Source organism: Manacus candei, unplaced genomic scaffold, assembly GCF_025592945.1.
Source record: "Manacus candei isolate 608988 ecotype Guabito, Panama unplaced genomic scaffold, ASM2559294v1 h1tg000046l, whole genome shotgun sequence".
Lineage (NCBI taxonomy): Eukaryota > Metazoa > Chordata > Aves > Passeriformes > Pipridae > Manacus > Manacus candei.
This window is the reverse complement of record NW_026138094.1, coordinates 10,503,060-10,516,339: the sequence shown is the minus strand read 5'-3', so window position 1 is coordinate 10,516,339 and position 13,280 is coordinate 10,503,060. Positions and strand designations below refer to the sequence as shown.

At 46.0% G+C, this 13,280-nt stretch overlaps 1 protein-coding gene across 2 annotated transcripts in view; it reads right to left on the bottom strand.

Moving 5' to 3' along the window:
- Window positions 1-13,280, bottom strand: part of SLCO3A1 (solute carrier organic anion transporter family member 3A1) — a 139,989-nt gene that overhangs the window by 25,942 nt on the left and 100,767 nt on the right. For both annotated transcript variants that reach the window (XM_051796692.1, XM_051796691.1), the window contains exons 3-4: window positions 9,072-9,170; window positions 5,907-6,170 (exon numbers count right to left, since the gene is read on the bottom strand). In XM_051796692.1, the coding sequence (XP_051652652.1) occupies window positions 5,907-6,170; window positions 9,072-9,170 (363 nt within the window). The remainder of the gene's footprint in view (window positions 1-5,906; window positions 6,171-9,071; window positions 9,171-13,280) is intronic.

The window sequence follows — 13,280 nt, the reverse complement described above, 5'->3', positions numbered from 1 at the left end:
TTATCTGTCTCAGTTCTTGGGGTGAAATACCTCTGGGAACAAGATTAAAAGTCAGCAGTGAAGTTTAAAAATCTCTCAATAGACTAGAGTGACACACTTTCAGCTGCCTGGCATATGGTGCTGGGTATAGAGGGGGAATGGAAAATGTCTGATGGGGGACAGTGAAGCCCTGGGGAACACAACAGCTAAGGATGTCACTTCCTCACTGGAGCCGATCCCAGCAGAAGTCATGATAAACATTTGAAGGACATCTTCTGGGATCAACTCCAGCAAGGAGGAAAGGTCTTTTGGAGCCAAAAGAGTCTCAAAAATCTACTTGGAGAATGCAAAAACTGTGCCGACAAGGCACAGGTAGACTCACCCTCCCACTCTTGGAAGGACCAGCTCATTTAACATCCTTATCTTAATGCACCTGATACGCTCCAGAAACGACGGCAGAAAAACAATTCTTACTGGCACTGTAAGATGCACTGAAAAGAACATGGCACCTCTTTTTACTGCTGAAGTACTTTAAACTCAACTCTTCAGACCATTCACGTGTGGCATCGGTCATAGGATCATCCACAGATTGGAAGGGACCCAGGCAGACATCCCAAAGCTCTGCAACACCCCCACCAATCCCACCTTTTAACACTCAACACCCATGCCAAGGCATCAAGCATCCTCCCTGTCTCCCACAGTGGGGCTGCTGTGGGTGACAGGCCACGGGCTTGACAAACACACACACTTATGTGCACCAAGTAGCTCTGATTTGTCACTGCGCATCGGGGAGTACCGGGGATAATTGGCAACCTCATTACATGAGGTTTAACTACTCTCCAGAAACGACAAACTATAATCATCACGTTGGTGCTTGAAATGAATTGTTTGGAACATTACAATCACCAAGGCCCCTGTTTCTGGTTGGAGCACCCTACAGAGACGTGTTTTCAATTTGCAGTAAAGATGAGGAACACAGAAAGCAAAGTAATAAATTAGAGAGAGGTTTACAGCCCAGTCCACATAGGACAGTGTGGTGACAGAATGGCAAAATGTAGCATTGAGCCAAAATACAACTTTCTACTACCAATGTCAACAGCAAGCCTCAGGTCTGAATACAAAACAAAAGGCAAAATCTCCACCTGACTTGAGGAAAAGGGATGAAGCAAAATAGCACAGGCAACAAGACGAAAATACATTCTGGAAAGAGGTAGCTCCTGTAGAAGAGAAGATTGAGTAAGGCAAGAGGTGCTGAAAGTATCTCAGGTCAGTTTGACATGCTGAAGTCCACGTGGCCTAGGCAAAATTGTTATCATGAAGCATATGAAGGAAAAGGATGACACCTATGTCAAAAAGCCTTCCTGACAAGATGCAAGCTTGAAGCAGCAGTAACCCTGGAAAGCAGATCCTTACAGTCCATCAATCTGCCTCCAGCAACCACCTTTGCTCCACTTCAGAGGAGGACATAAACCTGCCTCACCTGAGACACAGAGGTCATGGCAAGGTATGGTATCTTTTCAGAGACATGCCTTTGGTCCCAAGGCGTGCAGGCTGAAGGCCTTTCTGAATTAATCAAAGGTGCTGAAAACAAGGACGCTGGCTTGGAAACAGCCCAGAAGAACCAGACAACAATGCCCACACCCTCATGAAAAGCAAGCCAAAGGAAACTCGGAGACTGATGGGACCTGATGTGTTTTATGATCACCCACCACCCTCTCACCTAGGCCTTGGATTTCTCAGCAAGCTTTTTAGATGTTGGTAGAGGGACAAGACCCAAATCCAAGAAGGCATTAAAATCTTGGTACCTGCCTAGATCTGGGCCAAAGACTCATCACTGAAGGAAGGCACAGAGGGAGCTCTTTCCAAAAGGTTGCCGCTATCACTCATTAGTCACAAGTTTAAACTGCTCCTGTTACCCTTTATCCCACCCAGTACTATGAACTCTCACAGAGGACTACAGGCTCTCCATGCCCCAGGCCCTCCATGCACAGCTGGGAGCCTCTGGCCCAGCACTACATGTCTGCTCCCAGAGAGCACTTTTTGGGAGAGAAAACCTGGATTCAGAGCAGCTCCCTCCCTAGGTATTCAGCAGCTTGGTACACAGAGCAGGAAGGAACTGAACAGAAGACAAGACAGCTGTCAGCTGTACATCCCAGCTCTCCTACACTCTTCAAAATGAAGCTGAAGAGAAACCAAAATGTTTCCAAATCTAGGGAATCTGCAGTTTTGAAATGCATTTAATTCCACAGTGAGTTTTCTTTTAATTCCTTGTGAATGAGCTGCTCTCTTGAAACCTGAAGTATTCCATATCAATTTCAATCCTTTTAGGGTTTTAATCTCTCTTGCTAGACAGACAGGCAGAATGTAACAAATTTCTGGTTTAAATAATTACAAAACAAAATGTATTTAGAGTAGAACATTTCAGAGGTGTTAAAGATCAAGCCAAGGAAGCATTCTGAAATCAAATGTCATCAGAACTGAACGGTCAATTCAGTAGACATGACATTTCTGTACGAAAAGAAAGGATTTTAACAAAATATTTCCAAGCACGTTGTAGAGCAGGTGGTGGGTTAGAGGCAGCATGTTAACACCGAGTAAGAGGGCAGATGTTGGACTTACACAAGCAGAGGGCACAGGTGCCCTGACACCGAGCATCGTCTCCGACCCCAAACAGCAGAGAGGTCCCCAAGGCAGACCAGAGGTAGGAAACCAAAGCTGTGGTCCCCAGGAGAGCAAGGACTACCAGAGCCCATGCCTGAAGTGCTTTCACAGACCATACAAAGAGTCCGGGGCTGGAACAACCCTTCCAGGTTGCCAGGCAAGAGCAGAGAGCAATGGCAGCATTTATCCATCCTTTCTCTGCTATTAATCCTTCACTTCACTGAGCTCCCAAATGGATTTGCTTTGCTTAACTGAAATACTAGTCAGGCAAAGCAGTGCAGCATTCACAGGCCAATTCAACAACGGGAAGCAGCTCCCAGGACCATCCCAAAGCTTTCCTGCCCAAGCTGCAGAGCCCCTGTGCAGAGCAGCCGTGGCAGCCCCCCGCCGCCTCCACTGCCTTTGATTGCCTCTTCACCTCGTGCTGTTCAAAGGCACCACTCTTCTTTCAAGTTTGAAGCTCCTCTTAAGGATGCTACTTTCCCTGGCATGAAAATACCCCACAGGAAGAGATGCTATGGCTTCCCCCAAAGCTGGGCCCTCCCTCCTGCTTAGACCTTGAGAGAGATGTAAAAGATCGATACTTTCAGAGAGTTCTTTTTATATAAGTCCTAGAGTTTTCTGCGTGCTAAGGCTAGAGAAAGCCAAGGAATCTCAGCCAGCCCTGCATCTCACTGACTTTCAGCAGATCTTGTGGTGTCTCGAGCATCCTCCCACGTGCCAGCCGTGCCGTGTCACTGGCTGACAGCCGTGACCCGGCTCGGAGCATGTCCCCAGCTGACACCACCCTGCTCCCTCTCCTACCATGTCCTCCCTCTTGTGGCAGTCACTGCAAGGCTTGGAAAAAATATGGAAAAAAAGCAATAAAACCCCTTCAATAGCCCAAAAGGAGATGCAGCCTCTAAACCCCTAAGGATGCTTTGTTGATATAAGGGGTATTCACACAATCAGGCCAGAGAAACAACTCTTCCTCCCCACACTTGCCCAGAGATGGACAATCCACACCTCCATTCAGACACAGACTTACAGCAGACTCACCCAGGACAAGCTACAGACACAATGCTTGATAGAAATGAAGTCAGTTATGGCCATACTAACCCCAGTGAGCATCTCCACCCCCAAACCCATGCACAGGTAAATCCTCTGCTGTTGCCCAGAGAAGCTCTGGATGTCCTGTCCCTGGAAGTGTTCCAGGCCAGGTTGGATGTAGCTCTGAGCAACCTGGTCTAGTGAAAGGTGTCCCTGCCCATGGCAGTGGGGTTGGAACTAGATGATCTTTAAAGTCCCTTCCAACTCATGTCATTTTGTGATTCTATGATTCTGTTCAGCATCCCAAATTCATGTAAAGCCCAAGGCCCATATTAGGACAGAAGACATGACTATGCACGCACAAACATATTTTTAGCCTCTGTATATAAGTAAGAGTCCTTCTAATCCTAGGAAAAAGACTAAACAGTCTAACTTTCCCCAAAGGAAAATACATGCAATTGACAAATAGATTAAGGATATTAGGTCCTGCCACACAGGAATGCATATAGATATTTCATGTGCTAGCAAAATAATGTATATCCACAGAAAGATTAAACCATCACCTGAAACACCGTTCATCAGGAATGATGAGGTGTGTTTGCCTTCCCTTATGGAAGGTGTCTGAACATTTCCAGGCAGGCACTTTAGGAACACGACTCTTGACCACATTCCAACTGTGACAATAGTGGCAAGGGACTCAAAAGGAAGTGTCAGCTACCAACACCGTGTCATCTGTGACAGCCTCAAAGGAATAACTAAAAAGGTCATTCCTTGTCTTATTTGATGTGATATAAATTATATTTCAAAGTCCATCTACAAAGAGACTCCTCCAATACTGACAGATCCAAAATGGGGTTACCTGCAACGAGAGTACTAATGTGGAAGACTGTAGTGCCTCCTGATGTAATCAATACTTGAAGCATATGGATGTGGCAGCTTAATTTCTCTACTTCAATGAGCAACAGATGCTCAATGAACCCCGCTATGGCCTCCCTGTGTGCAAGATGCTCAGCACCATCCTCAGGCTGAACTGCTGCCTCTCCATGCAGCAGGGATATGTCATACTTTCCTTCTTGTATATGAAGACCTGCAAAAATTTCCAGTGCCCACTCCAAAAGCTCAGTGGCCAGAAGCAGACACTCTGGTGTATACACAACAAAAGACACAGAATTATCCACATGGACATACCATGGGAAAAGCCCATTCCTCAAAATACAGAAAATCCTTGCAACAAGGATGAAAGGACAAAGAAATTAATTTTACCGACAAAGTTTCAAACAATTTATCCCTTTAACTTTCCTTTGAATTTTCTCAACAAGTCAAAATTTCACATCTTTGACCTTCCATTAATGAACAACTACATCAACCATTCAAGGCATTTTTATGTTTAGAAAATAGTTTTTTCCCCAAAGTCTCTTCTTCCTTCCCACCTGTACCTCATTTCACTCCCAGTTTATCTAAACACATCAGGCAGTAATGAAACCCGCTCTGCCACAGCGACAGGGAGTGGGAAGCAGCCACCAGTGCTACAGAACCACCCTCTCAGATGAAGGATTTTCTAGTGCAGCCTACAGAAAGGAGATCTGCCCACACTCTCCCACGAAATGCTGGATCCTCAGTTGACTTTAATTAGTCAGCTCCATTTCTATCACTGCAGGACACGATGTGGGATTTTCTCTCTAATTTGCTACAAGTGATGCTCTGCCCTGTCATATTGCTGCTATTCTGAGCTGATATCTACCTCTTCCCCGTTCCAGTTTAAGAGCTGTGGTGATGCCCAGCACTGATTGCTTTGTATCTGGGATTGCACTAATCTGTAGCTCAGATGCTGGGAGCTCCCAATTTCTTTTTATTGCCCTTGCTGGCTCACTCTCAACTTCGGGAGGCAGAGGGGAGCAGGACAGTAGACTGGAGAGAAGATCACAAATTGCTCTGGCAACTGTATTCCCCTTCATTTTTTTATCAACTCCAAAGGACTATCGTGCATTTCTGTAGCTTTGCAGTTAAAAAAAAAAAAACCACAAAGCTTTCAAGTGGAACAAGGTCTCTCTTTCAAATGAGGACAATGCCAGAGATAATTACAAGCGAGGGATTGAAATTTCAGGATAGCAAATTTTTTTTTGGAATTTCGGAGATAGAGGTAGACAGCCCAAATATCAGAGACCAATTATAAACCCAACCAGCTGTTAACCTGTTGCTGATCCCCCCGGAAAACGGGACGAGAGCCAGTGCCTCACCTCGCAGCTGCTGGAAGCAGGTCGTGCTGCTCTCCCCATCCAGCGGGTGCCGCAGGACCCCGTTGCTCGGCTTGGGCCTCTCGTATTCCCGCTCTGGAAGCATGGCCTGCTCGCTCTCCCCGGCGTGCTCCGGCCGCGGGGGCAGCGACTGCGGGAACCCGAACATCGGCAGGGACGAGAAGAAGAGTAAGGCACCACACAGCAGGAAGCCTCCCCACCACGCACCGATCCACCGAGGGTCGTCCGGGGTTATGTCCAGCTTACCTGCGAGGGCACACATGGGTCAGTGGCTTGGCCACGGGGAGGGGAAGACAACAGTGTGACGATGCTGTAAGAAGACAGTTGCTGGGGCTTTGTTGGCTGTTAAGGGATACAAGACACAAGGTGGGGGCCTGCAGTCCACCCCATACCTGTATTGTGTGAGCCACCACTGTGTAATGACTTTCAGGTCCAAGAGATCCTTAGGACAAGCTCCCATCACCTTTTCTATCTGGATGGTACATCCAGCTTCTGCAACACCCTGTAATCAGAGCTTCTCTCCAGTGTCTTGGCTCTGCCAGCTCTAGGAAGATACCATACACACATCAGTGTCCCCTGTGCTGGCACCAAGGTTTTGGACATGCCTGTCTCAGCGTGTCACCTGTGCACACACAGCTGACACACCTACTGATCTGCACAGAGCACCAGGAGCGCAGACAAGGACGTCGCATCTCCATCCTGGTCTACTCCTTTTTCCCAGGAGGTCAGTGCTCTCCCAGCTTTGAATTCACAGCCCTTTTCAGCAAAAGACAGATGGGCATTTAGATGGGCTTTAGGGGCACCTGTGGAGGGTGAAACAATCCTAAATATTGAAAAAGAAACTCACCCGCTGTATCAAATGGGCTCGGGAATGTAGAGAACTAATCAGAAAATGAAGAAAAGCAAAGTAAAAGGCAAGAGTATCCTGTAGACCATCACTCAGCAGAGATAAGGCAAAAGAAGGGTCTGGAGTCAGTTTAGAGGAACAAAAATAAACAGCAGCACACAAAAAGCTGTGTCCCCAACTCGCTGTGCCTTGCTGCCACAGCCACAAGGGTGCCCAGTGCCTGAGCTGACTCCTGGGGGAGACCCAGGTCCGCGTGGCTGGAATAACAAGCTCCTCTGTTCATGATGTCTGTCTGGTTACTGCCACTCTGAAAAATCTGTCTCAAGTGAGGCAATCAAGTTGTCTCTCAAGCAGAGATAGAAGGAAACTCTTTTCTCCTAAGGGAAAATAACATGTAGCTCTCAAATACAGATAAAGTTTGAAAAATAGTGCTGTGGAGGGACTGGATTCTTCTGCTATTATTTTCTCCTGCCTGAAGTGCATTTTTTTCATGATCTTGGGAACACAGCACTGCGAAGAGCCAGGTAAATCAAGGTGTTCTTCATATTCCCTTCCTAAAATAGCTCCTGTATGGAGGCCAGTACATCAGCATACCCTGGCATCCCACACCTGCCCAAAACAGGGAGCAGGATGAGGCTCAACCTCGTGCCACCTTGAGCTGCAAAGCAGATCCAGCTGCAACATGGAAGCTCCCATACAAAAATAGACAGAGGCCATGTGTGCCCCAGCCTTCGCATGGCAGCAATGGACCATGGCCAATGCCAGCTGGACCTGCAGCTGGAAAGCACTACAACCACCCTGTAGGTGGCTGAGCCACAGCCCCTCTGTGTTCTCAGTGATAAACACTCCACTACTCTCCTCTGTGGCTCCATATTTTTCTGGTGCTTTTTGAGGTGTAAATACGGAGCAATGTCTCGTATTAAAAATGATGAGAAGACATCAAATTAACTTTTTAGCTAGGCCAGCATCTTGCTCTGATGGTAACCAGCTGCAGCTGCCCAGAAAGTCCACAAGAATAAAGTCAGCATATACTTGATATTATTCTTGTGATTTGTTGCTCGGGGGTTTTATAAGCTAGATTTTATCATGTTCATTTTTTCTTCTATAAACTTGTCCCATTGTTTTTGAATCCATTTGTAAATTTTTAACACTTCATGGTGAGGAGTTCCACAACTTCACCTCCTGGGAGAGGAAATATTTTCTTCTGTACATTCATATTTTAGTGTAAATTATACTTAATGGTCAAATATCTAACAGGGTTCAAACAAGCTTCTCTGCCTACAGAACCAAAAGAGGCTTTGTTAAAGCCAAGGAATGAAAAGGGGCCAGCGGTGTTTGAATCAAACTGAAGCCAAAAGTCTCAGCCATCAAAAGAAGATACTTCTTTTTCATTTGATATTATTTCGATTTCTTCAGCTGCCATGTCTATGTGAGACCAAGAAAAGGCAGAAAAGAAAAGCTCTTTCTCAGATTTGCACAATTCTGTTCTGAGTTCTGTGATCATGTATTTGCAATATCACAGAGCTGAAATGCACCCTCAAAGGGGACAATACACATGCAGAAGGGTCTGGAGGATTCGACAGAGCTGTGAAAAAGCATCTGAATAACTGAGGGAAAAGAAAAGCATCGGGTTTGCAGCCAGAGGGCTGAGGGAGCAGTGGAGAACTGCCTGTTATATAGTGCCCTCTCATGGCAAAGAACACATAGTGCAGGTACGAGTAAAAGAATTTGCAGATTTTTGTCTTAATGAACAAAAAGTCAATTTACAAACAATATGATTTAACCCAAGTGCAGTCAAGGTGAGCAATAATTAGCACAGCTTTAGGAAGAAGGAATAATACTGTGGGACTGAAGCAGGGTCATTGGCAGAAGGTGCTGGGCATGGGTCTTACTGGTGTAGCTCCACCAGAACCTGGATGGTTCCCACAGGTTCTGGGGTGGCAGCTCTCCAGATTTCATCCTGTGCTCTGGACACAGCTCCCCTGGCATGACTATGTGCATGGGTAGCTGTCTGCCCTGCCATAGTGATATTTCAAGGTGTTCTCTAAGAGCTGGGTGAACCTCATCTCACCGCAGAAAAACCAAAGGAAGAGAACAATTTTTAATGACTACAAACCTGTTTATCAGAACAGAGCTGAAAACTTTTGAATCCCAGTCATAAAACCCCTCTAAAAGTGACGCCCATACATGCAGGAGGCACTCAAGATGGAACAACAGGCAGTTTCCTGCTTGTGAGCATCAACATCCTCCTGGCACAACTTTAGTGTATTCAATTTGAAATCAAACCCATTTCTCCTTACTTGTGTCAATGAAGACAGCATCCACATAGATTTTGGTACAGAAGGAGCCCAATATAAATCCACAGGCTGGTCCAAATACCAGCATTGTAAACAGGATCCCTACAAGGAGAGAGAAAAGAAAAAATTAGTACTAGGCACTGGTTATTCATTGCAAGTGGTTCTGCTTGTCTCCTGCAAGATGCAGGATGCCAAATAGATAGGGCTATGTCTCTGTATTGCGTGCTTCAGGCAAAAGAGCACCTTAAATGTCTTCTGCTTTTCCATATCTCTTCAGGAAAAAGAACAGATGGAGGTGTGATAACGCTTATGGATTTCTATTGAGCTAAGGAGACAGTGTGGACATAATGCTGTGTTTTGGTCAGCTGGCTACTCTAAAAGGTGTCTGTCTTACCCAAAAGCATGAGATAAAGCAGACCTGCCTTCCATGGGGAAATCTTTGCCTTTGCCACCTCCAGCTAAACTCCTGGTAGGCAGAAATTTCAGACTTTAGGGCCAGCAAATCTATGAAATGAGCATTGTCACAGCTGGCTAGATAAAGTCCCTTTACAGAAGTAGGAGCACTTTTCCAAATCCATGAATCCCTTCTCCCCATGATACCCACATGGCAAATATTCCCCAAGGCACACGGCTCTTCCAGCCTCTTACAACTGCTCACTCCCCCTGCAAAACCTGCATGAAATTACCACTGTAATGCCAAAAGAAGAGCTATTATGAGTAAATTAGTTATTTGCTTCAATACAGTATTTAGAAGCATTTATTCTCACTCCCATTTTGGCCTTGAAACAGGAATGTTACAGGCACACTGCCAGCTCTCAATTATCCAGGGCAGAAAGGCAGGGGGACACAAAGATAATCCAGAAACAGAAGTAGCAAAAATAACACAAAACATTTGTAAATTAGACAATAAGAACATATTTGATACCTTCACATTTGGGATAATAACATCTAGGAAAAACAACAGAAAATCCCCAAGGACCCTTGTAAATAGCTTTCTAAAGGAAGCAGAGACAAGGTCTGGTCAGCGCAGAGCACGAGCCTGCTTGTTCCCTCTGGGGCAAGACAGTGCTGATGGATCCCTGTGCCTGGCGAGGGGGGCAGCCTGTGCTGGCATCAGTCTTGGTGTCACTGCACTTCAGAAACGGCCCATGAAGGAGCTCATCTGCATCTGGGTGCTTTTGTCACTCTCCTTCGGGGTACATCCCACATCTCCCTCCAAATCTCTCCGGGGGTGCTGCCTGGCATCTCAGTGCATCCATAATGCACTTCATCTCAGCTATCTCAGCCCTCAGTTTCCTTATCTGGAAACTTTTAATTCCCAAGTTCTCTCTCTGTGCATTTCTCAGGAGCTGGAGAAATTACCAGAACTGCAAAATATTCCCAGGAGACCACTAGCCCTACACAAGGCAAACCACATCTGCTGGTGACAGCTCAGTCAAGCAGAATAAGCTGGTATGGTCAGAAACAACTGCACCTTCATTTTTAAAATGCAGGGTGCAAATTAATTCCTCCCGTTGGCACTGGGACCTGGCTGGATTAGTAACTAGGTACAAAGCAGCAGTGCCTCCAGCCAGCTGCTCACACAGAAACCCAGCGTGTTAATGCCTTCATGGCTCTCATCACCTACAGCAGCAAGAGGGGGAAACAAAGGTGCTGGAAGGAAAAAAAGTGACAGGTTGTATGAGCCACAGTAAGGAGTCACTGTCAGTGCAGCAGCAAGAGCTGCCATCCCCTGCCCTATTTCAGCCAAGCTCAAAGCTGCAGCAATGGCACTGTGTGGCAGCCGTGCTGCCAGCTTAAATTAGTCCCTAGAGTCTCTGCCCATGATGTCCATGTCACTAGTGAACCAGCCATCTGCAGTCACCTTGTCCTGGGGTGTTGGGTTTGTGCCCCATAATCCAGCAGTAAATTAGGGAATTTGTGCTCCTTGAGCATCAGAGTTAGTTAGGAAGCCTGTGCTTGTTCCCTTGGGTATCTATAAAGCCTTATGTGGGAGATCCCAGTCCCTGGTTACATGCAGAAGCACTTCGTGGAATGTGAAATGAGGGAAGAGCTGGAGACAGAAGATAAAAAGGGATTTTTTTTTTCCCAGCACACCCAGCATCATTGGCCTCCTTTCCAGCCCCCAAGGGCAGCCTCACTTGGGGCTACAAGATTTCCAATGGCATTTTATAAAATATCTAAACCAAAATAACAAAAAAAAAAATTGTCACCTTTGTTTTGGTCACTAGATGGCATTAGTGTTTGTCATTCAGCCCACAAGTGCCACGTTGAGCAGGCTGGGTGACAGTGCTGTTCATCCCGGCTCCCCCCACATGATGGTGTTCCTGGGGGTCCCAGAGCCCCTGGGAGGATGGCAATGACAACAGGACACTGTCATCACGCACGTATTTGCCACATGCACAATCAGGTTGTGCCCTTTCCCTGTCTACAAGCAGGAAATCACAGGTTTTAGAACTGTTCTAAAACTTTTAAGTTTTTATTCAAAGAGCTTAAACAGACAGTATCTAGCAGAGATGGCCATGGCTACTACTGTGATGAACAAGCCAGCAATCAAAGAGCAGGTTAATCTTTGATAGCTGAAGATTAGTTATGAATTTCTACATATTTATGGTCAAGCACATAAGGACACATCGGTTGGGGCAGTGACAAACAGAGCCCATGTTTTGGATGAAGAGCCCTTGGACTTCAGGACTCCCGACATTGCTTTGCTCTTATTTCTCCACCCTAGAATGTATAAAGGAAAGGAAAGTTCAGGCACACCTGAGCACCTCCTCTTTCCCAGACCCAGATCCTCAGCCCAGATCCTGGTATCCAGCACCCAGAGCTGTCTGAGGGTTCACATCCACAGGGATGGCCCTTCAAAGCACCCTGGGCTGCAATGGGTTCCCACATGCACCAAGGAACCAAGGGGGCTGCTGAGCTGCTGTGCCACTGCCCTGATAGGACCTGTGTGTGAGTAAAAGGACTGTGTGGCCATCAGACAGCTGATCTGGGGCACCCACACTCCAGGAGTGGCCAGCTCTGGGCCCCACAGGGCAGGTTTAGGTGAGACCTTGCATGACCTGCACTCCAGAGGCAGCAGATATTTGTTTCCCTGATTTTTTTTTTGTTTGTTTTGTTTAGTTTAGTTTTAAAAACCTACTACTGGTTGATGACTTTCTGTGTTTAACAGCTCTATAAAACTGGGAACACACCAAAATTGTCTTGTGGCAGCAATGTGTCTTGTCATACAGGTACGCAGGCAGAAGGACAAGGCCAATTCTAATCCTCTACACATCACTTTTGGATGCCCCAGTGTTGGATTAAAGAGGGATGGAATTTTGTCCCATGATGATCTCCAAACCACAGGCAAAACCACAGAACTGGAGTATGTTCATGGAGCAAAGAGTAAGACAACAGGAAAAAAGATCATCCTTCACCAAACCGTCCCCAGGGAATATTTTCCCCTTTTCCCAAAGCAGAAGAGAGCAGAGACCTGTGGCTGGTGATCCAGCAGCAGCAGGGAGATACTTGCAGAGGCAGATAGCTCAGATAAAGCAAATGTGCTTTATTATATAGATAAAGCTGTGGCCAGTGCACGTACAGGTGACAGTGCAGGTGACAGATGAATTCTGCCCCTCCTCACACTGTTGTATCACAACACCACCACATCAGAAACGAGCTGTTACAAGGCTCGAGAAACAAGTTCAGTTATTAAAATACCACATTTCATATCCTGGTGGCTGCAAGAAGGCATGATTTGCTCTGCAATGTCCTCACTAGAGGGCAATGTGGGATAGAGGATCCAGCAAAACACCTATCTAAGATATTTTAAAAGCTATTAAATTATTATTCACGTCTAGGCTAGCTTAAAAACCCCTCATGTTAATTGTGTTTTTTTCTTATTCTATAGTTTGTCCTAAAATCAAGAAAGTAACTGTCTCACCCCATGCCCTTTGTGTTACCTTTTTTTGAGACTCCAACAAAATCCTACTGTTAAAATATTAGTATTTTACGCTTTAATTCACAAATCAAGTAGATTGTGGAAAAACAATGGACAGTCTGTACAGAGCAGGACTATGATCAAGGATCAACAGAGCATGCTATTGGGCACGAGAATTAGGCTATTAGGCAATTGGGATAGTGCCTGTGGTTGAACATTTATGTGGAATTGAGGACTCAAGGGGAAATTAAGAAAGTTAGAATTAGCTTAAGACATCCTTCCTCTTT